The sequence below is a fragment of the Gallinula chloropus genome (genome assembly GCF_964237585.1).
Source record: "Gallinula chloropus genome assembly, chromosome: 4".
NCBI lineage: Eukaryota > Metazoa > Chordata > Aves > Gruiformes > Rallidae > Gallinula > Gallinula chloropus.
Genome location: NC_140088.1, coordinates 58,479,067 through 58,502,846, shown reverse-complemented (window position 1 = coordinate 58,502,846; position 23,780 = coordinate 58,479,067). Strand labels below are relative to the sequence as shown.

Here is a 23,780-nt window from a genome sequence, read left to right as displayed (position 1 = left end):
AAAAAAAAAAAACACCCTATAGCAGAGCAGTAGAATAGTTTTAGCAAGAATATAAAAATAGCTTGCAAGTTACCTTTCAGACTAAATTCCATAAATTGACATCTTATGAATAAGGTTTAATTTTCTCAACTTATTTTATGCCTTTAAAAGGCATTTTCTAAGAAATTTGTTTATTTTGTACAGTTAACACCTGCCAGGTTTGCATGCTTTAAAGGATGCACTTTGTCACCTAGTAGAATATAAAAACCACAGTGAAACACTGCAGAATTTTGTAAAAATACTTTAAATAAATTTATACTTCACTATAAGATTATTCAAGTAAATAATTAATCACCAGATTCAACAGCGTAACTCCTTTACTTCTGTTATTCTCATTGCACATCAAACCCAAAGTCACTATTTCTGCCAAGACTAAGCAAGTGAATCCATCGCCTCTGTTGACCTAACCAGCAAGCAAACACTGATCCATAAACAGCATCATTTTGGTCTTCTGCAGACAGCTAAAGCCTGCACTCACCAGAAAATTTCTCACTACAGGCAAAAATCAGAAGGCAAAACTTGAAAGGACTCTTAGAAGCAGAGATCCTCAGCAAGGATCAATACAGGTAGCCTCTCAGTGATTTCACAAACATAGCTCGGTATTTATGGCCAGCTTTTTCTTAGCAATGCAGGCCACAAGAGTTATAGATCACTAGGTATGTATTTATTTAACAGAGAAGTAATGGGCAACACACTGCATTTCAAACTACCAGATTTTTAGTCCTGGAAGTCTAACAGCTTTCTATAGATGTACTGATTTCTAATACTGACCAAAAAAACCAACCCACAACCCACAGTTGACTAACAACACATTTTTTCCCCTTTTCTGCAGCCTCATAAAGTTTAAGTCACAGTACTGCAAGGCACATACAGAATCTCTTCCTTTCCAATACATAGCAGATATATTCCCTGAAATAATTTTTAAATCCTCAAAACAATTAGAAATGCTACAAAGTTAACAATTTCTATTTAAAAACATTGTTCCTACAGAACATGCGCTTTTTTGAAAACAATTAGCAAGTATTTATAAATATTTTTTCCTTCTTTACATTTATACTGGAAATATATTGAATAATTTTTCATCTGGAAAGTACTATATCATGTCACATTTAAGTTATTGCCTTCATTACAAATTTCAACGTTGGAAATCTATAAAGGTACTAGATTTGAAAATAAGGTGGGGGTGTATGTATGCAGTTTAGCCCATCTGAAAGGGGTTCCATGGAAAGCAATGCTGTCAGAATAGAAGAAGTGAGCTTTCTTCATTCAGTGGATGAGGACAACAGAAACTGATGTAAGTGCGTTTGTTCGGTTTAATGCAGTATCACTAGCCACTACTTAATCTTCCTTTTGTGTCTTTTGGGCAAGCACACCTTACTAGAAAAGCAACTGAATTTTTAAGAGGTAGTTTTTTTCCATTATGCGCTTATTTATTTCAAATAAAACATAACCAAAAAAACCCCAACATTGGCTTCTGAATAAGGATCAAGTCTCAAATCTTGGTAGGAAATCCAACAAAGTTCAATATGTCAGTTGTCCTCAGCAGTTGGAACTGGGCTGCGTTGGAACCAGTGTATTCCAGGATATCTTCGTAGTCAAAAGACTAATCTACCAACAGTACTGAACCCACCCCCTCCTCCTCCACCTGTCGGTCCACAACTCCCCGGGGGATCATTGTCATCAAATCCATTGGGTCGGAAAGAGCACGAGGCTGAAGCAGCTTGAAGTGCTTGCGTTCGAGCACTAAGCTCTTGCTCCTGAAATGAAATGATAAAAACAATTACAAAAAACCCCAAAAAACCCACCACAAAAACCAACCTCAAAGGTAGCTGATTTCTGCATATTTTGAAACAGTTTTTAAGGCAATGTCACTAACTTCTGTATTCCTAGGTCTGAATGGCTTGGCTGAACTTTAGCTTGAACATCCACAGCCAATCCGAGATCTCACTGAATTATAGTACTATACGTGAATCATAATTAAATTCATTTAAGTTTATGCTAAAATCATCTTTTATAGCACCACACTAAAGAATTAGACTGCTGGTTAAAAACTAACAAGACATTAGTTCTTGATATATCTTTCACATTAATTTTCATCCTAGCAGTTTTAAGATGCCCTTGATCTTGGTTGCCAAATAAAAAGGTAGGACCATTAAATCAACGCTAGTTAAAAGACAGTTTTTTATTCCTCTCAAACAACTGCATAGAGTAACAACACACTCTGACACAAAGCTGGACAAGCTACTTAGTTTCCATTGAGTGCAGCTTTTTAACTTTCAGGTGTTACTGCTACACTAACTCTGTTTTAACATTAGGAAGTCTCAGGAACTCTAAAGCACTCTATCAGAGTCAGCTGCTGGAAACAGTACCAGCACAAGCAGCAGGACAAGAATGCATAGCCTCCTGCCAGCTGCTTTTTCAACCAAACACCCCTGTGGCTTCTTAAAAGTTCTAAGAAGGGCATGAACACAGGCTCTTCCCTCATTAGAGATATCTATTAGTTTCATACACCTTGCAGCAACTTCTTGTCTTTAGTCTCCCATTCTCAAATTGACTAAAAGCTTAAAAAAAAATTAAAAAAAAAAAAAAAAAGAGGGAGAGAAGGCAGGTATTGGCCTCTGGAAAACCAAAAGACAGTGGACCTGTACAAGCTTTATTTCTTTAGGAAGCAAAACAAAAGAATTTAGGTGCCCAGGCTCATACTGATATCTTCCTTCAGGTGACACTACATCAGTACGTACCTCCCCTTAAAGGCAACAGGAGGAAATCTTAACAGGGGTTTAGTAATTACCTGGATCATCTTGAATTGTTCCTTTTCTTCTCCACCTCCCGGTGAAAGCAAGGAACAGAGCCAAGAACCTGGAAGACTTTGTATCATACTACCATGAAAACACTTAAGTCTTGTCTATGTACTTTCATGGGTGCTAAAAATAGTACTTGTGTGTTTAAATTACTCTTCCCTCTTAAAAAAAATAAAGCCTAAAATTAAAGTTATTTAATACTATTAAGCACTGAAATGTGTACTCGCTTCCAAAAATTATATAGGGTATCTGGAGGACATTATCTACACAGATAAGCCAGCCATGTTCCTGAAATACAGTATTACACTATTTCCAGAAATATGCAGATTTTTGTGTATCTGCTAACTGTAAGACACATAGAACACAAAATAAATTTACTACTTATAACAAGGAAATATGGAGAACTCACTTCTAGTACCAGAAATCAACAGAATATTTCTATTAAGATAACAGTTGTAGAAACAGTTTTGTGGTGTAGTTTATGCTGTTTAGCTTGGAAGAGAGTTTCTTCTCAAACGCCAGCAGTGAAGGACTCACTACGCTCTACCTGGGGCTGGTTTTTCTTTGGTTCTTTTGTAAACTATTTCAGAAAAAAATGTTTCCTTTAATGCAGCACAGTACCAAACCACACCAAAAAAGGAGTTTTACTTACTCCATCCCTCCAGAGAACTGTTTTCTGGCAACTTTATGCCTCAAATCTCAGTAGTTGAGTTTTCCCTAACCAAAAAATATGATCACCAACAACAGTTTCACTGATGCTGCTACATGAATCTTACAATTGTACATAAAAACAAAACTACTCTTACTGAAGAGATCCCCTACCCCATATTCAGCTAAAAACACAATTTCTTTTCATTTGCCTTACTGCACTTACTGGACACCACAGGGTTTTGGCATAGCTAATGTATGTCTTCTATTACATACCGTTCCCTGTACCATTAACAACAGTACGATTGCTCTACTGTCACTGGGCTTCTTTACAGACCAAACAGAAAGGAGAAACACTACTATGAACAGCAAGAACCCACTACCTTGCACATGACTTAGGGCATCTCTGGAGACATGCATCGCTGTCAGCACAGAGTGTGAGCAAGCTGCAAGCACAGCTTTTGTCAACCATTTACAAGTTCTGTGCAGAAGCAGCCATAACACACCATGAATAGGATAAACCTGATCATACCTTCCATCCACTACAGCAAATGTTTTGTACACAGTAGCAACAAAGCTATCTCTGTATATGCACAAGCACAGGAAAAAATATGAAGCAGTGATCAAATTATCAGTGATTTAAAAAGTTTCATGACAGTGCACTGGCATTAAAAAACATATACCTCTTGTGTCTTCAATACTAGAAGTTATTTAGCAGTTTAAAGTCTTTCAAGCTTTATTCCTGTTCAGCGGTCTGTGCTAAATGAGCACAATTCTTTCTTCTCTCAAGGCACTGGCTTGATTAATATTAACCTATAGTAACTTGTTCTACCATAGTATATTGCACTGGCATTTTTGTAAGAAACAACCTTGCTTCTAAATAAATAAATATTGGACGTTTTCAGGCTGATTATATTTAGCACAACAAATGCTAAAGCGGATATGTAAAGCTTGACAATCAATACAGCTCTCTGGACTGAGAAAAATGCAGAGCTTCCCTCTCTGCTTTCCACTTGTTCTCAGTGTGGGATTTTTAATTTGACTCAACTAGAGTGAGAGCAAACCATATTGCACATTTTGCTAATTAAAACAAAAGCATTTTTGTTTAACAGATGGTAAACTGGTATGGAATAGTAAAACAAAAGCAGTACGCTACAAAGTTTTAGCAAGTTTGCTCTGAAAAGCAAAGCTCTCTCAGAACAAAAAGAGTATTTTCTTTACCTAGCAGGAAAATGCTCATTTAGAACTCTGAGCACCAATGAAATGCAGCTTCTCAGAAATACAGTAATTAATTCAGTCAATCACCACATTAGTATTGAGAAAAAGCACCAGTAACTGACCATTTCTAATAAGTTTAAATTGAAAAAAAAAAAGAAGGAGAGGAACTTGAGGTCAGCAGAGCGGTACAAAGAAAGCCAATACTGAAGAACACAAAATTGAAAGGTAGGTAGAAGATCATAAATTTAAAAAAAAGCAACCCAAACAAAAAATACATATACTTGGAAAATACTTTTTCTTCTTCATTTTGAGGAGACTATATTTCTTTTTTTAATTAGAGAAGTTTGAGAAACTAACAACTTGAGTTTCATTTGTAAACTAAAAGGGAAAATGACTACATGCTTTACCTAACTTAGGCATTCTGCAGAGAAAGTTTGCAAGTCTATGAAAAAGCATGTTTTGTGTATATGCACCAATTGACTTCAACTTCACTGGCTCCAGGCATACAGCAGCATTCAAAAAGCCCCACGTAACTAACATCTCAGAATATTCCAGAAACTGCTCCTGAAAACACTGAACCGAGAGAAACTCTTTAAAGAATAAATTCATTATTTCACAAACTATTTTCTCAATATCCTGAAAGAGTTGCTTACTCCCTATGGCTAAAGCACCTCTTCAGATTTGACAAAGCCCATCATGCGTACTCAGAGAATCACGTCTCCTGTTAGTAACACTGACATATGTGACTGCAAGCACTGGATTCAACACGAAATCACACAAATAGGAATTTATGTTCCACGTGGGTGACATTTTTCCTCCTTTAAATGTTTGGCTTCATAAGAAAAACAGTTACAGCACCACTGTAGTCATACTACTTTTCTTTACGTTGTGTTAAGATTGATTTATTTTTCCCCCCCATTACTCTATTGGCTAGATGCTACTGCAATTGGATGCCCATGATGAAAACCAACCTGGCTTCAAGTTGGAAGTTTCACACTTAAAGCATTCACACATCAGTGGAAGTCACAGCATTCTGACTGAAAACACAACATGATCTCGGAGACAAGTTCACACTTGGGGATGTGGGTGAACCCCCTCCCTATCTACCTCACCCTCCCATGTGCCTCCATACAACAGGTACAAGACTCTGGACACAGAAGACCAGTCAATGGATGATGTGGATGATGATCCATCTAGAACAGAGGTGTTGCCAAGGTCAAAAAGGCCTAGCCCCTGTAAATTACCACCTCCATGAGAAAAACAAGCCGGGTTACAGTTGTAGACCACTCCCTTCTAAGGGGAACAGAAGGTCTATTATGCTAGACAGGCTTTCCTTTTAGAGAAGTCTGCTACCTCTCTAAAAGGTAAGGCCCAGTTGCCCTTAAGAGTTGTTGGGATGAATCCCATAACTGAAGTACAGCTATTGATGGCTACAGGCTGTTCATAAGGGACAGGTGAGGAAGGAGTGGTTGCACTCTAAATCAAGAAATGGATAGCATAGAAGCTGTCTTTGAAGAATAGCCACAAACAGGTTTAAAGCTTATGGGCAAGAATCAAGTATCAACACAACAAAGAAAACCTTGTGTTTTCTGTCTTCTACAGGCAGCCCAATCAAGGGGAGACTACTGACAAAACTTTCTTACTCCAGCTACAGGAAGCACCATACTCAGAGGCTCTTGGACTGCAGAGGGACTTCCATCTCTAACAACTGCCAGGAAAGTATCATGGCAAACTGTAGGCAATCCTGGGAATGCACTGAGAACACCTTCTTAAGCTAGGTAATAGAAAGTCCTACAAGAAGGGATTCAGTGACCTGATGGTCACCAATAAAAGTGAGCTAATTGGTGATGTGAAGACTAGAAGCCACTGGGGCTGCAATGATCATGCACTGGAAGAGTTCACAGTCCTGAGGAATATGGGACAGGCAAAGAGTAAAGTCAGGGCTCTGAATTTTAGGAGAACAGACTTCCAGGTCTTCCCCTGTGAAGCTGCCCCTGGGGACAAGAGAGAACAAAAGAGCTGGCAGATCTTTAAGGATACTTTCCATAAAGCACACAAGATCTTGATTCCAAGGTGTAAGAAATCATGAAAGGAAAACAACAGACCAGCAGGGATGAGTGGAGAACTGGGAGATGATTCTAGGAAGCCAGAAGTTTCACCAAGTGAAGTCCTACCTGGCCAATCAAGTGGCATTCTATGATGGAACGATTATTCAGTAGAAAAGCTACGGATGCCAGCTATCTGGACCTCTCTAAGGCCTCTAACACAGCACCTCACAACAACCTTCTCTCTAAATTGGAAAGGTATGGATTTGATGGGCATACTGTTCAGTAGATGATGAATTGGTTGGATGAGTGCATCTAGAGGGTAGTGGTCATCAGCTCAATATCCAGACGGCAGATTGGTGACAACCAATGTCCTTCAGCGGTCCCTACTGGGACCAGTATTATTTACCATTTTCATCAGTGACATAGCAGGATTGAGTCCACCCAGAGCAAGTCTGCAGACTACATGAAGCTCAGTGGTGAGTTACATGCCTGTGGGACAGGATGCCATCCAGAAGGATCTGCTCAAACTTCAGAAATGGCTCATATGAACCTCAGGGGGTTCAACAAAGCCAACTGCAAGGTCCTGCAAAGGGGCTCGGGCCATGGCTTGTGAGCAAACCCATGAAGAAAGATTCAGGGATACTGGCAGATGAAAACTTGGACGTAAGTTGCAATGAGTGCTTGCAGCCCAGGTTATGGTTGGCTTTCTGGGCTGTATTGAAAGAAGGTAAGCAATCGTTGTCCTCCGCTCCGGTGAAATCCTACCTGGAGTACTGTGTCCAGCTCCACAGTGCTCAGCCATAAAGAGTATCAGAGGACTAGAGCACCTCTCCTATGACAACAAGGCTGAGAGAATTGGAGTTTTTGAGCCTGAAGAAGGCTCAAAGGAGACTACATTGTAGTACTTGTAAGTGAGCTTGTAAGAAAAATGGGGACAAACTTCTTAATATGGCCTTAGTGACAGAACACAGGGTAATGGTTTTAAACTTAAAGAAGGTAGATTTAGATTTGGTATAAGGAAGAAACTTTCTACAATGAGGCTGTTAAAACACTGGAACAGGCTGCTCAGAGATGGGTGGCTGATTCCACACCTCTGGAAATATTCAGGGTCAGGCTGGATGAGGCTCTGAGCAACTTGATCTAGTTAGAGATGTCCTTGCTCATTGCAGGACCTTTAAGGCCCCTTCCAACCCAATCTATTCAATGATTCTATGATCTGAAATCACCAAGCAAACAGCTATGCTCTGTGTTATCCTGTATGGTAAAAAGGAGAGGTGGCATACAAACGAAAACAGTTAGGACACACATACTTTAACCATACAGTCTGATTTGGGTGTTCTTTTCTAATCTGAACTTACCTAGTTTTTCTAATTTGAGTAGGCCAAGAACTCTTATTGGAACAGGTTAATCCACCAAAGAGCACACAGTAACACACTCATACTGTTACACTGTCCAGACATTGCAATTATGGTCAAAGCAAACCATATAAAAACGTGGGTAACAGTAGGTTTTTGTTACAGCAAATTGAAGAGGTGACTACATCTAGCTGAAGTTCTTGGAGCACAGGAAATGTGCAGCTGGCAGTGCTTAGTCTCAGAGCAGGGCACAACAGGCAGCAAAGGGAGAGCAAACTCTAGTCACTAGCTCCTGGCCTTCATTTTAGCCATTCTAGCATTTGGGGAAGCGCACTTATATAAATGAAACTCCACTCCAAATGAAAATGCACTAGTAAGGACACCACTAAAAAGTTTTAAAGTATATTTTAACTACTCTTACAATTTATTGAAAACAATGAAAACAAGAACTGTTTGAAAGTCAAATAACCTATGTGAGCAGCTCTACTAAATTCAACTAAAATGAGTTTAAGATGTTTTCCTTGGCATTTCCTATGTTTTCCTGTATTTCCACTAAGGCAGAAACAACACTGCTGATTTAGGAGGTTAACACGCAGGAAGACTTGAAACCTAACTTCTTCTTTCTTTTAGACTGTCTCTTCGGAGGTTTTTTGACACTGGTCTTCATTGAGCGTTTCTGTCTTACCTGCAAGTATAGCTTGTTATCTTTCACAATTGCATCCATGAGGTCTTTGTGAAGGGGAGGGTCTCCATTTGCCAAATTCATGTTGAGGCCACAGGTGCTATTTTGTTTTTTGTAAAATAGAACATAAGCAGTGTCCTTTGGAAATCTACTAGTAATTTTCTGAACTGACTGAAACGAGGCAAATGTCACTCTAGTGTCATTGAACAGAAACCAATCTGTTGATTCATCAGTGCCTTTTTCTACAACAGTAGGACTCCCCTCTGTCAATAACTCTTCCTGAGGAGGAACTGAAGAACTAGATTCGGGGCAAGGTCCTGAAGGCCCTGAACCAGTAACATGTCTAGCATATGAATAATAATGTCCACTTTCAGAGGTTACACCAGAATGCATCACCACAGAGTTTAAAGCATAGGGCTCCAGTTGTGGGCAAGCCACTTCACCAGCACCAGAGGGTTTCCTTTTTTTAGGAAGATTTTCTCCATTCTCGGAAACCTCATCACCAACAGAGCAGCTTCCTGACACTGCATCTAGTGAAGATGATGGTCTCTTAACTCTCTTAACTGGCAGTGTCAAACCAAGTGGCAGAGACACGTCATCTAAGATTTTGCGCCTCATGTGACTCTTTGGGTCATAGGCAAATCTCAGAAGAGTGAGAATGAGGTATTCGGGTTCCTCAATGATTTGCATAGTTTTCTCAGCATTCTGTAGGGAGCCACACTTTTCACAATAATACTTATTGTCTCCACTGAGGGTCTCAGGTGCTAGAAAATAATTCAGTAAGTCTGTAACTGACAGGGTTTTCTCTGCCCCGCCAGATGTTTTCTTATCTTGAGCTTTGCCAGGTTTAGAATTCATGGTCTTCTCAGGGGCCGGCTTAGTCAAAAATTCTTTCTTGGTTCCTTCTTTCATGGCTGGATCGCGTCCATCATTTCCTTCAGATCCAAGAGTTGTTTCTCTACCAGGACCACCTTGCACTACATTACCTTGTTTCACTTCAGAACACCCCATATGTTTTGGGCCAACGTTCTCCAATGAAGCTGGAGGACAGAAAGCCAGTGAGAGATCTGTGAAAGCTTCTTCCTTTTGAGATACACTTTTGCAGTTCAAACAGCATATAGTTGTCTTCAGTTTTCCTCCAAACATCTTCTCTATCAGGGTTTTTTCTCCTCTTCCCTTACTAGATTCTTTTTGTGTCTTGGACCCTTCATTGGTTTTACTTGCAGAACTCTTTCCTGAAGTCAAGATTTGCAGAGTTTTCTCTTCTTCATGCAGCCTGAAGACACAGAAAAATAGATCCAAATAGCTGTGCTATTTTCCAAACAAATACCGCTGCACCATTTCAGACTTTTTCCCCCGTTACAGTAAAAAAAAAAAAATTAAAAAATATATGGTTAAGTGGCTAGAAGCTTCTTATATAAAAAAAATTTATTTTTTATATAAGCAAGTTGAAATGTACAGGTCAGTACTACCCAAAACAGAACAGAGAAACACAAACACATTTAACATGGTTTTCATTATATATATATATTAACACATACACAAAACGGATATACTGAGAGAACTGGCAAGTATTAGAAAACCTACAAGCAATGCTTTTATTATTTACCATTAAATTATCTTAATAAATCAGTTCTCCCATTGGCTGGTTCTGTATGTCTGACTTTGTAAGAGAACAAGTAGTTAGTTAGCTAGTGCCAGACTATTTTCAAAGAAAAGGCCAGGATTTTGTAGCCAAGAAAGGTAAGAAACTATGAGAAAACAAAACAAAACAAAACAGAACAATGAAATGCGGGAGAAAAACCCCAACCAAACATATATAACACCACTATCTTACCACTGAGATAAACTTCCCCAGAAATGGAACATGTCATAACACTGCTTCAGCCATATCGCAGCAATACAAAATTAAAGAGGGCTACTAATAATTTAGGTATTTTTGCTTTAGGCATGCCACAGTTCATTTGCTTATTATACTGATTATAAATGCATGTACATCTCTTCATGACTTATCTGACCTGTACGAGCTGTAGCTGTCTCCAACAACATAACATTCCAAATGCATCACTAACTGCTTTCAGCAACAGCAGTTTTACAACAGGACCATGATTCTAAAGTAATACCCAAGTTTCGGTTTATAAAAATGCAGTATTAATACCACTATAGTGTGCTTTAAATGATGTGGGTACAAAACAGTATCCATACTTTACTACTGATTAAACCTAGAAAAACAAGTGTTCTATAGACCATACAGAAAAACAGAGACAGCCAGGTGCGAGGCCCAAAATTTGACAGTCATTACTCATCCTGTGGAACCATGACATGACTGCTCCCAAGATTTCAACATTATATAATGAGACTATAGCTCTATTGCCATTAATGGCACTGTACCTGTCTAGCAGGAATTTGAGATATTCTGAGCAATCCTGCTGGGATCGAGGGCTGAACCATGGTGGTCTGGAAGCCTCAAAGAAAGATCTAGGAGTGAATGTGTCTCTCTGTTCACATAAGAAAGGGAAAGACAAGGTTACATGTGAACTACTAAAAAACTGGTTACAGTATTTGATATTCATCACTGAACTTTGGACCACATTATTCTAGAAAAACTGTATGAAACACATGGCACACAACCATTTAATCATAGAAAGAGAGTACCATTAATCCTGTAGTTATCACCTGTAGTACAAAGATAAAAATAGACTTAATATTTGCCTTCAGAGCCACTAAGTCAGGTGTTATTTGTAATAGCAATTACCATTCTTGTTAGCAAGCTTTAAAAAAGTGTTTACTTTCTTCAGAAACACACTAGTATTTCATAAATGCCAGTTTACTTTTAAGATCATCCAGCCTCATCCCCTTCACAAGTTTATTGCTATTAAAGACAACAGAAGTCTCTTACGTCCTTCTAGCAGTTGCAAAATTCTCTAAACGTTAAGTTCACTTCAGAATTTGATCTACAATAAAGTTTAGTGTAAAAAAAAAAAAAAATCACTGCAGAAAGTCACAGTTTAACCTAGAAAGTTACATAAAGTCAGCTTATATGTCAAGTCTTATTTGGATTTTTTTAATTTTTGGCTTCTCAAAGAAAAGCTGTTATGACCTTTCATAAAAACGACACAATGCCAAGATGTTTCATTTATGAAATATACCTTTCTCCAAGTCCACCCACACCATATGAACATTTAGAGGCAGACCTACTCCCCAACAAGTCTATCACATTTATATTTTTCATGTACATGAGAGGACTCCTGTCACATGCTGTTTGTTCCTTGGCTTTGGCAGATAGACCTAGCCTTAAGAACTACCCGATGAAGTAAACTGACATACCTGGGTATAGGCCAAAAAAGCAAAAAGATGCTGTAATTTTGCCACTAGTAAGTTACGCCCATTTAGATCCAGAGATAAGACCTGCCGTCTGAAACTGGGAAAAAAAAAAAAAAAGACACATTAGTTCCCTTGCTAGATTTCTAACACTGCAGTTATCATTTTGGTTCAGATAATTACTTCAATATCAAAGCAAAACATGTAATGCTTCTCATTCATTTCTGTTCCAGTACAGACGCAAAACTACTGTACTGCAGGAACTAACACAGCAAAACCCTTATTTATTTCAATATATAAAAGTTTAAGCATGGGTAATAGACACTTCTTTTTTCCTTTCAATAGCTTCCAAATTATAACAATAGCATCACCATAAACTTTTACAATACTGACGGGTGCAAGGACATTGAGGAAAAAGGCATTTGGCTTTTGACACTGGACAGAAGAAACAGGATTTTTAACAGCCAAAACTGCAGTCTTCAAAAAAACCTGGACTTGAACAAAGTAATCAGTAACTGAGTGTAAAGAAACCTACTCAGCTCTAGTAAGATGAGAGACCCTACCACACATTAATAATCTGTGAAAATAAAGAATGCAACACCCGCAGAAGTTAATTTGCAATGAAAAGAGCTGTTAAAAAGGACTTACTCTGTAGCCATAAAAAGTGCTTGAATAACACTGTTCATGTAGCAAGTATTTCCTAAATTAACTAGACCCGTCTTGCCAGTTTCAGATTTTCCAGAAGGCTGTGATATACAAGATGGTGAAGAATTGGACTGAGAAGTCCATGCACTCTGATTGAGAACCATCTTTATCTTCTCTTCCGTAGGCTTAGGCATGTCCTACAACACAAATATTTAACACCCTTAACAGAGTTTTGCATTTGCTTTTGTATTAGGTCCTGCCATTCAGCAGTTCTCTATTTTCACTTGCTCCCATATTCTTTAAGGGTCTTGCTATCCCCTGATAGCCTAGAAGATCCAACCCGCCCCCTAGCCCCCTTCATCTTTAAACTGCATATTCACATAAGCCTTTCTGCCCCCAAAAATTGCCTCTCAAGCTTCAAGCTTTAATAGACTCCTAAAGGATCCTCTGTTCCACTAGAAATACATTTTAATTTGCCAGAGCAATAATGTAAGAAAAAGAATAAAATCCAGAATACTTGGAATTAAACTGATTTGGACTTTTTAAGAATCGTAACATTTAAGTGCAATAGCACTGCTATAAAATCAGACAGGAACACCCATGTGTTCTGGTGGTTTGGGTTTTTTTGGGTGGTGGTGGCCAAATAAAATTGAAAGTGCACCATGCACATAAACACCCATCTGAAAAAGGCTGATTTTTGTTTTGAAACAGCACAGAACAGGATCCTGTATCCACTGAGGCACAGAATACTGACTGCACGATTAAGACGTAGTGCTTGATAATGGTGTTCTGGAGCTACCCAAAGATTAACACCATGTCAAGTACTCCTCAGAACCCACTTCTCTTCAATACTATTAGTGTTCTGAACTTATATTTGAAGCACAGTTTCTATCTTGGGTCAAAATTAAATTACCAGAAGAAACATAGTTACATGAGGACTAAGAAATTAAGATTTTAATAAAGGATCTAATATCAGATTTTTCTTAGAGCCTGCTATAATCGTATTATGGGCACTCAGGAGAATACTTCTAGCTTATTCCAAAGACCGTTAGAATTAACATTAGATTATGTGGTCAATTCTTTTCTCCTAACAGAAGTTCTAAAGAATTAAGATCTATGGGATTATAGCTTTCATATTTGGGAGAACCGAAATAAAGCCAGCCCACCCGCTTAATATTCCCAATATACCTTCACAGCTTCCAAAATGGGTTCATAGAGCTCTGGAAATCCTGAGTAATGATAAATCATACAATGCAACAACTCAGTCAATTGTATCAAGAAGGCTGTACTGGAAGCTAAGCCATCTCTTTTGAAGGAGTGAACCAAGCCCACCACATGTGGGACAATCTGAACACAAAAACAAAGAAAGGGTGTTAATGACATTTTCCTGGGGTTTTTTTTCCCTACAAAAATTTTACTGTTTTACACATTCAAAAAACCAGAGGACCTTTGGTTCTTAAATACGAAGTGGTCAAGACACAATGACTTGAGAAATACGCATTATTCTTTACCCATGGCAATTTCCAAACAGCACAATTACTCAACCCTCTCTTTAGCTCACAAAGTTTTAGAACTTCAAAATCTTAACGCACGTCTTCTAAGCTCATAAACAGAGTCTCAAGTACTCATTAGCAATATAAACAGTGAATATTTTACTTTTGTGCCACTACTAAACAGCGCAGTACCCTGGTTTAATTTCTCTGATATTGTTTTTAAAGCAAACCTCAGTTTGCCTTCGAATGTAAAGCCAATGAATACATTCATGCTATTTTAGTTTACCGGATGGAAACTGGCTCACAGCCCCACCTAGCGAGGCAGCTGGGCACCACAGAATTCCCTACTAACAACAAACGGCAAGTTCCACATCCCAAGTGGAGACAGTGGTTTTCTTCTATATCCCCTCCCCACCACCACAAGCCATTTATGCTAGTGATGCTCAGGCACTGGGAAGGGGAATATTAACTTGTAGGCACTGCAAAATCAATTAGCAAGTGTACATTTACCAATTTTAGATTCAGACCATTATTACTAAAATGTAAATAGCTTGAGTGCAGGAAAATATAGGTTACTAGTGACAGCAGTAGCTAAAAAAACTATAGTGAAGAAGGTTGTTTAAATGACAAGAAAAATTCAGGACTTAGTTGTGACTTAAGACAGATGTTTATGCAGTACTGCACGTAGCCTATGGCAGACATATCCCTTCTTCAGGCAAATGTCTATTTCTAGAACAAGCCTTCTCATATTTTAAATTTCTCATTAATGTTTTGTGTCTCTCGGGATCAAAGAAAAAGTTAGACAGCAAATATATGAAAGATTTAGCCTTGACTATGCTCAAAATCTATTTGGCTTCTTCATTTGTGACTTAAATGTCTAACCTAGGTCAAGATTAGGTCAATAGAGTGAGGAGAGAGAAAAACTTCAGACTTCTATCATTAAAAAAATAGTGTAACAGGCATAATGCAATTACATGAACACTAATCAAAGGCCTGGAGGAATAACAAAGTCTAGAAGCCTTAAGGATAGGTTAAGGAAAGTGTGCCAGGCTACAGTTACTACAGTTACATCCAAAAGACGTAATTTCACTTAAATTTTAAGCTAAACACGAAGTACGAGAACAGGGAAGGCACTACACATACACCTTGCTGTACTAACAGTAGCGCCCTCTACCGCTAACTGATGGAACTGCATTTTTAAGAGTGTCCGTTAAAACAGACTTCCTTCAGTTAACCTGTACGCAGACCAGAACACACACAGTGTAGCCTACTCAGAGCGAAGTACTTCTTGGTCTCATACACCTATCCAGTGTCACTAGGTTATACTTCGCAGATAACTGGCCGTCTGCTGTCCCCAAACAGCTGCGCTTTGAAGTCCACCTGCAGCCAAACCAGCTGTCTGCTGCCCCCAAACAGCTGCGCTTTGAAGTCCACCTGCAGCCCAACCTTGTCAGTAAGCTTCACACACCACAAAACAGATTTCCAGAAGCACACGCTCAAAGACAGGATGCGATGCCCAGGTATTCCCTGCCAGAAGCACGCACAACGCAGGAGCAGTTGCGTCCAGCTGCTTCGCCAAGCAGCTGGACCTGAGTGTTGGCAAAGGCTTATTGCCACGGAAACTTAACGGCAATGGCTCCTGGACCCCACCCAGTTACGCTTGGCAACCACATGCATCCTTGGACCACACGCAACCCACAGAAGCTTCCAGAAGCTTCAAAGAACCAAAGACCATTTACTTACCAAATGAAAAGCTTCTGGAGAGTGCTGAAAGCTAAGTAACATGTGGGAAAGGACAGCAAGGGCACCAGGCCTCACTAGAGGAAACCAAAGCCGGTTAAAGACCTGAAATAAACCATGTTTGTATCAGTAAAACTAGAAAGTAACAGTTCAGTAACAACATGAACATATCTCCAGATCCACAAGCATTTAGAACAGATTCATTACATCCAACTGAAAGCTATAGATAGATTTACATCATCTTTGCAGAATAATAATCTAATATATGTTGCAACACAAAAAATGCTATGCAGCTGCAAGGCTGTTACAAATTCCCTTCCCTCTCCTGTAACTTTGAATGTTCTTTTCCTACATACCAATTCAATCTTAAGTAGAGTAACATCAATGAGGATGGTAAATTTCTGGACTGCAGCCAGTCCTTTCAGCAGTGCAATCACCCATGTTTCCACATGCTGAGCCAGAGGCCAAGACAACCAGTCAATCATTCTGAAATATTAATGAAAATTAAAAAAAATAATCAAAACCCCAATATACCACTATTTTAACCTCAACAAAAAATTATACATTATACCTAGACAGTTATACACTTACACATACACTCACAAGACATAATGCAAAAGTGTTAAGCAAATAGTAATTGTGATTTTATCCTAAGTTATTTAACTCTGCAATACATAATGATCTATTTAACACATTAAAAGTAAATATACCCCCCAAAACCATAAGCCTATAAAACTACATATTAAGTGTATGGTTGTTACTAGTTATTTAAGAACATGAACTCCAGTTTTATAGACATTAAGCTAAGTTTTTTTACTTAGTGAAGCTTACTACTGAAGGTGAAAAAAGACCTGTACCTGGGAACCTCCACTCCTATACCTTTTACCCCAAATCAGATCAAACCAACTATCAAGTTTGCATTTGAAAAGGAAGACTCTTCAACTTTGAACCATGTTCCTAGAAGCCAACTCAATTACTCTGTTATAAGGGTAAAATCTAATCATTTTAGATTCAGGATCTTTAAATAGCTACCAGCAGCCTAGGGTCTACATGTGCCCCACAAGGAAGAATTTCACTACAGCTAAGGAGCAGTGAAAGGACTTCATGTCTGCCTAGAAAATATAGTCAAATGTCTGCAGTGCAATATAGGGGTATTCTATCCTTCTAAATTAGCAGACAATTTACACCAGTACTTAAAACAGACATTTAGTTGAAGAAATTTTAATAACACAGACAATATTGTAAGGCAGTGCCAGCTACAACATGAAATCAAGGCCTTGTTGTTCTGAGATTTTACTTGGCAATATTTTGAATTTCCTGTATTAGTCTGTAAGACCCTCTTCTTCAAAACACGAGACACCAAAGTGGAAGGAAAAAACCCCTTTTCACCATGAGGGTGGTCAAACATTCAAACAAGTAAGGCTGAGGCACCTCTGTCCCTGCAGCAAGCTCTTACATCGAATGGACAAAGTTCCAAACAACAACTGCCTTTTAAGCCAGCCAGCTCTGCTTGAAGCAGGATCAAAGCAGACCAATTCCAATGGCTCCACTCAATCTATGTAACACTATGAGTCTATTCTATAATTCAATGAAAATAGGAAGTCACCAGCATATTTCTATACTTCTCTGAAAAGGCGCCTCGTAAAGACTGATTATTTTAAGTAGCTGAATCCTAGCACAGAACCCAATAGGTTACAAGTAATCCACTCTAATAAACAGTCACTATCACTACAAATAGGCATCATTAATAATTATTAATCTGAAGCAAAACTATCCACCTTCATATTCTTCCTAGAGATTAACAGAGCTCCAAACAGACTGAAATCAGGGTTTTAGTCTTCATATTCCAAACAAAAGAGAAAGCCATGGTCTTTAGCAACACAAGATCTCAATTCTGGATATGCTGTATTACTATGAACAAAAGTTTATACAGCATTCATAATTTGGATATGAAAAATGTTTAGTACACACATTCTAAAATTTATCTATCTTCGAATTACATTTCTGTAAAACAAGGGACCATTAGGACTGCCTTTTAAACAATCAAGCACAGATTTTACCAGGTATCTTTCATTTTACAAAAAAAAAAAAAAAGCTTGGGGGAAAAACATGGCAACAGGATAATCACTGCTCTCAGTTTACACAAAGCTCTCATTTCCTCAAGGTGTTAAATTTAACCATATTTATTCTGAGCACCTTTTCCTTATACTTTCTTAAATGGGGAATCAAAAAAGTAGGCCCAAACTGCTTTTGTTTGCAAAGAATTAATCTTAACCTAAAGATAGGTCCCAAACCTTCTAGCCCTACAGCATCTTTAAGCCTCCTGCCCACTCCTCTCCACTTTGAAGGCTTGGTATTTTTCACAGACACCCACACAATTAAGTTAAGCCTAACGAAAATATATTTTGTTCTCTTAATTAACTTTTCAGACATGTTAAGAGCATCCTGTAGAACCCAACATTAGAACCATTGTTCTAAACTATTCGGTTACCATACTTACACTACGTGTACTTTCAACCAAATGAAAAACAGTGGTTTTGGGTGGGAACTAGGGTTCTCTGTGGTCCAGCCCATTGCTCTGGTTATGTGATGGGCCATACTGTGTCATCTCTAGTCACTTTTCAACACTGTTACTAATAGGACAATGACTATCATTCCAGTATGACTACACTCGTAAAGAGAAGCCTCATTCTCTGTATATTTGACAAAGGTAGAATTCCCATACTTAAAATCTGTTTGAGAGAAGAAATAATGCTCTTACGAGCAGAGACAAAAGCCAGAAGTGCCAACAGAAATAAACTTGCAGACATACTTGAGACTGTCCTGAAAAGCCTCAAATCTGATATCTAGTAGGTCAAGATTATACATTGTGGTTACTAAGTCCTCTCTGCATTGTCTTTACTTGGCTCTGTTGCAATCAATGACTGCATTTTTTTTTTACATAGAGGCAGATACATCTTCTGTATTTTTTATTCATGATCATCGTGTCCCATGTAGTATTTTTGTGCTTTTGCCCAGATTAAGCAAACCTTAAAGGCCTCCAGACAACCTTCTGCCTTGTATCACTGTAAAGCAAGATCTACTGTCCATATATGCGCATAACAAGGACAATATTTCCGATATCTCTGGATAGAAATTAAAAATATCTGTGCAACCTCAGACAGCAACTTATTTCACAAAAATACCCTCTTAGCCACACCAGATAAACAATCTGCCAGCTCAGGCACAAATATCTCGCATTCATAAAAACCACTACAAAACAACAACAGAAGTTCCTCAGGCTACCAGGACCACCCCACCCCACCCCCCCAACAAAAATTTTAACATATTTCGTAATATTTTACTTTTTTCATAACAGGGCGAAGGGCCTGGTCATGTCTGGAGCTTTTTTTAGCACAGTGTGAACAGGCGTTACACTTGTCAGGATACTGAGTACAGCCTGCAACCTCCACTGAGGCGGACCCTTAAAGCAAACGTATCTCACGGAAGGGATCCAACAACATCCTGCTTCTCCTCACTGATGCTTCAGGTTAGGTTTTATGAGGCAGCTGAGCCAATTAAGAACTCAATGATTCCAAAAAGCAAGCACCATTTCTTACATGAACCTGTGCCTAATATAAACCCTCACTGAACACATTCCAATTACTAGTCTTCTAACTACAGATTATTTACTAATCTGTGTTCAACTTTAGACAGGCTCTGTAGGTGTCATGAAAGTTATCATTAGGAAGTGAGCAACAAAGCCTCTAATTTACAGTCACCAAAGCTCAGCGTACTCCCATCAGGAGACCTTGTTGTGCTTGGAGTTTTGCATCTCCTGGGAATGATGCAAGCCTGATGACAACACTGTCATCTGGTGCTCCAGACATTCCAGCTGCATTATCCTCCTCTATGCCAGAAAAAAGCAATTACTACAAAGGGTTGCCAGAGGTAGAAAAAAGAAACTGGATACATGAGAGTATCTACAAGCAAAAATAACAAGGAGTACCTAAAATGTGATTTCCATGGAACACAACTAGAGATTCTTAAAATCAAGTATTACTTCAAAGAATGGACAAGGCAAGTAAGATAGCACTGTGCCACTGTTTCAAACACAAGAGAAAAATCCCACCACACAGCTAGCATTAAATAAAGAGCACTTATTTGATAACAACAGCTCTTAACATACCCAAAGCTCAGCACTGCATGACTTGCCTAAGCAGAGGCTACAATTGAACAATCACATTGTGTTGAAGCAGGTAATATAACCTAAAGGTTATAGTTACACTAACACTGGCACATTACTGGCAAACTATTAGCATGCACAAATCCTTCTGAATTTCCTAGCTTTGAACTTCAGACTGTGCAGACAGCTTTGCTAAAGCATCTGCTTGACTGAACAGATTTTCAAGTTCCTAAATAACGTCGTACCCCAAATTATAACATTAATACTATGTTTCAAATGAAATATGGTTTCCTAATGTAGAGACAAGAAATTATTTCAGTGGGAAAAACCCCTCAGTATTTCACCATGATAGGCAAGTACTCCACTACATGAATGTGTATTTCACTACACTCAAATGGACATAGTTAAAAAATATAGCAGACATTAAGTTTACCCTGAAATTACAGTTACTCTTTAAAACAATACAAAATTCCTAACAGTTCCCTGTTTAACTGCTTTATTCATTTTTCTACCCTTCACTGCTCAGTAACAGTTCCTTCCACAGGCTTTGAAAAAACACAATTCAATGAAACTTCAAGAAGGTTGTCCTCATCTGCCTTGCAATTATTCACACATCTAAAGATACTAACCAAGACTGCCATCTGAGTCTGTTAAAAGTGCAACTCATCTCAATGTTCACATCAGTGACAAGAAGCATAGTATGCAACTGTTTTTACATCATTTCTATTCTATTATTCAAAGGACATGCAAAGAACCTCTGGTGGCTTGAGTGAAAATCAGAAATAGAGGCTGTGATCTATGAATCCTACTAAGAAGCCATAAAGACATCTAAAGAGAAAAAACCCCCACCCTCAAAGCTAAAGAGTAAAACTAATTCTTATTGTCTCTTCTCTTTAGAGGAGAGGATGGGTAAGAGAATCACGTGAGAAAGCCACTCTGCTTGGAAGAACAGACAGGTTGACCTCCTGAAAACAAGGCCTTGTTTCTCAGCTTAATTTTAAGCCTCATGAACTTACACCCTCTCCCATAGGTAGGAGACCCAAACATAAAATGTCATCTAAAAGGAACACAGCTGGCTTTCTCTTAGTTTCTATTTAACCCTCTTCTCCATTCACTCCAGCAAAGCTTAAGAAACCACAGCAGCAACCTTAAAGAGAAACCATTCCAATAACATCCATAGCATCATAAACACATATTACCTTAACAGGCTAAACAACAGAACTTAGAACACCATTTTAAAAGGGTTTTTTCCTTCTATAGCTTTTGTGTGGATTTTTTCAGTGGAACCTAAGTAACAAGTAGCTCAAAAAAAAAAAAGCAAGAAAGACTTTTCCTGCCTTTACAGACCTGCATAGAGCTTGAGTCATACTTGCATCTTTCACATTTGGATCTGTAGTAAGGCTCCTGATGAGTACTGTAATCATCTGTAATGGTATGTGCTGCACAAGACTTGCCAGTGCAACAGAAGGTTCAAATGAAGTATCTGCAATAATTGAACATGACAAAATATAAGGAACTAAACCAAAAACCCCCAGAAAAAAAGAAAAACTCTATCTTTTATCCTATAACTTGATTATAAGGGAAAAGTTTAGAAATCAATCTATCCCACCTGTAACATTCCATCATCACAAACCAAAATGAAATTGAAGAGTGTCAACTGATTAAGCAGAACAAATCCCACTGAATTACAAACTCCTTTCATTCATCTAATATCCATGGAAGCAAGCGGCAATCTGGCAAGTTCCTCCCCCACCCTCAACAGAGCTGAGAAGTGGGATTTTTTTCCTTAGAAATACCACCACATGATTGCTTATCGTACTTGATGTTTAGCCTAGGAATCCAACAGAGCTGATACTTCTCACATCTTAACAACTATCTGCTAACCATACCAGTTATGGCAAAATATAACATTACAACATTAAATTTCCCTGCTGCCTCAACAGCAAAGGCACTTTCCAATCTGAGCTGATACAGTACTTCACAGGTTTTTGAGGTCAGAAAGGACCTATTTACAATTGCACCTACATTACTCATACATATTATAATATCCAAGTTCTACATATTCCTTACGCATACCCCAGTTTTGGGGAGTAAACAGTTCTGAGACCTCCAAAAGAAGCAAGAAGGAAGAGCAGCTTGTAGTATTTGTTTTTTCCTAAAGGGACACTCAAACTCTGTTCTGGCATATCAACTAAAGCACCACAACAAGGCTTGTTCCAAAACCCACGCTACTTTACGGCTAAATAAATCACCACTCTCCCTCTAGATCGTCTTTGAAGAGGGGGAGAAGCCAAAAAGTTGCACTTTAGCATTTCGACAGGAAGCCACGGTTCCAAGGAAACGCCTGCAAAGCCTCCGACGCCGGTGGCACGGCTTTCCCTCTCTGTTGGTAAACCCGCTGCTCTCCTCAAGCGCCCACGTCACGCTACGCCCCTCCAGACCCCCGCCCAAGCCGCGGCCGCGTTCCCCGGCGGGAGGCGCTCACCGGCGGCGGAGATGACAGCAAAGAGTTCCTGCAGAGAGGGCAGCAGCGTGTCGGGCTCAGCCTTCCAGACGCTCCGCAGCAGCCCGCTGACCTGCGTCACCTGCGAGACGTAGAGGCGCAGCTCGGCCTCCCGGCTGCCCTGGCTCTGGAAGTGGGCGATGCTCCGCACCAGCTGTTGGCAGAAGGCGAGGGAGAGCTTCCTGCCGCGGGGCAGGCACTGCGGGAAGTCCCCCAGCAGCTGGCAGAGGCGGGCGCAGAGCGGCGGCGCCGGCCGCTCGCACACCAGCCGCAGCGCCTCCACCTGCAGCAGTTCGAAGAGCTCCAGCACCGAGGGACAGCTCATGATGAGGCGCAGCCCGGCCTGGATGTAGTCGAGGATGGCCGGGTCGCGGTTGCTCAAGTCGCCGTAGCCGCGCTGCAGGAGGCCGAGGACGAGCCCGCGGTTGAAGAAGTCCTCGAACTCGGCGCGGTGGTAGCGGCCGTAAGCTTCCAGCACCTGCCGCCCCACCTGCCGCTGGAAGGGGTCGGGGCCCTGCAGCACCAGCCGGGTGCTGAGCGCGAACATGGCGCGGCACTGCGCCTGGCTCAGCGGCGTCTCCGCCGACTCCACCACCCGACGCACGATCACCCGCTTCAGCGGCAGCGGGTGCGACGAGCTCACCAGCCCCTCCAGGATCTTGTCCATGGCTGGCGCCCCGGGTGCATCGGCCGAGCGGCGGCGGCGGCGGACCGATCCAGGCCTCGGCGGAGGCCGCCGCCGCCGCCGCCTTCCCGCAGCCCTTCCTCCGCCCCGCCGCGGTATGCCGTCCCGGCGGCGGCGGCCGTCGCTCCCGAGCCCGCCCCTCCTGCCCTCCGCCCGGGTGGCGGTGGCGGTCCCGCTCCCCAGGCTACAGCGACGCCGCGGACCCAGAGACAACCTCCGAGCACTCCCCCGCCGACCCGGAAGCGGAGCAGCGCAAACAGGAAATCGGGACGCCGCGCAGGCAGCGCGCCTGCGCCATTAGCCCCGCACGCCTCCGTCCCTGCTGGCGCGTCAGCCAATGGGGAGCGAGGGCGGGACAGGGGGAAGAGCGGGGGCGGTGGGAGGTTTCTCCCCGTCTGTGGTGGCAGGCGGAGGGTCGGCGGCAGGCGGTGGCTCGG

General features: G+C 40.4%; 1 protein-coding gene across 1 annotated transcript; it reads right to left on the bottom strand.

Moving 5' to 3' along the window:
• Positions 1–615: 615 nt before the first annotated feature.
• On the bottom strand, positions 616–23,325 carry USP38 (ubiquitin specific peptidase 38; the record flags this gene model as incomplete). The annotated part of the gene is made up of 10 exons (XM_084263875.1): positions 616–1,796; positions 8,795–10,067; positions 11,183–11,289; positions 12,119–12,212; positions 12,761–12,954; positions 13,946–14,104; positions 15,994–16,095; positions 16,347–16,476; positions 21,503–21,638; positions 22,641–23,325. The coding sequence occupies 10 exons, from the start codon at positions 23,323–23,325 to the stop codon at positions 1,635–1,637; spliced, it is 3,042 nt and encodes a 1,013-aa protein (XP_084120001.1). The 3' UTR covers positions 616–1,634.
• Positions 23,326–23,780: the final 455 nt, after the last annotated feature.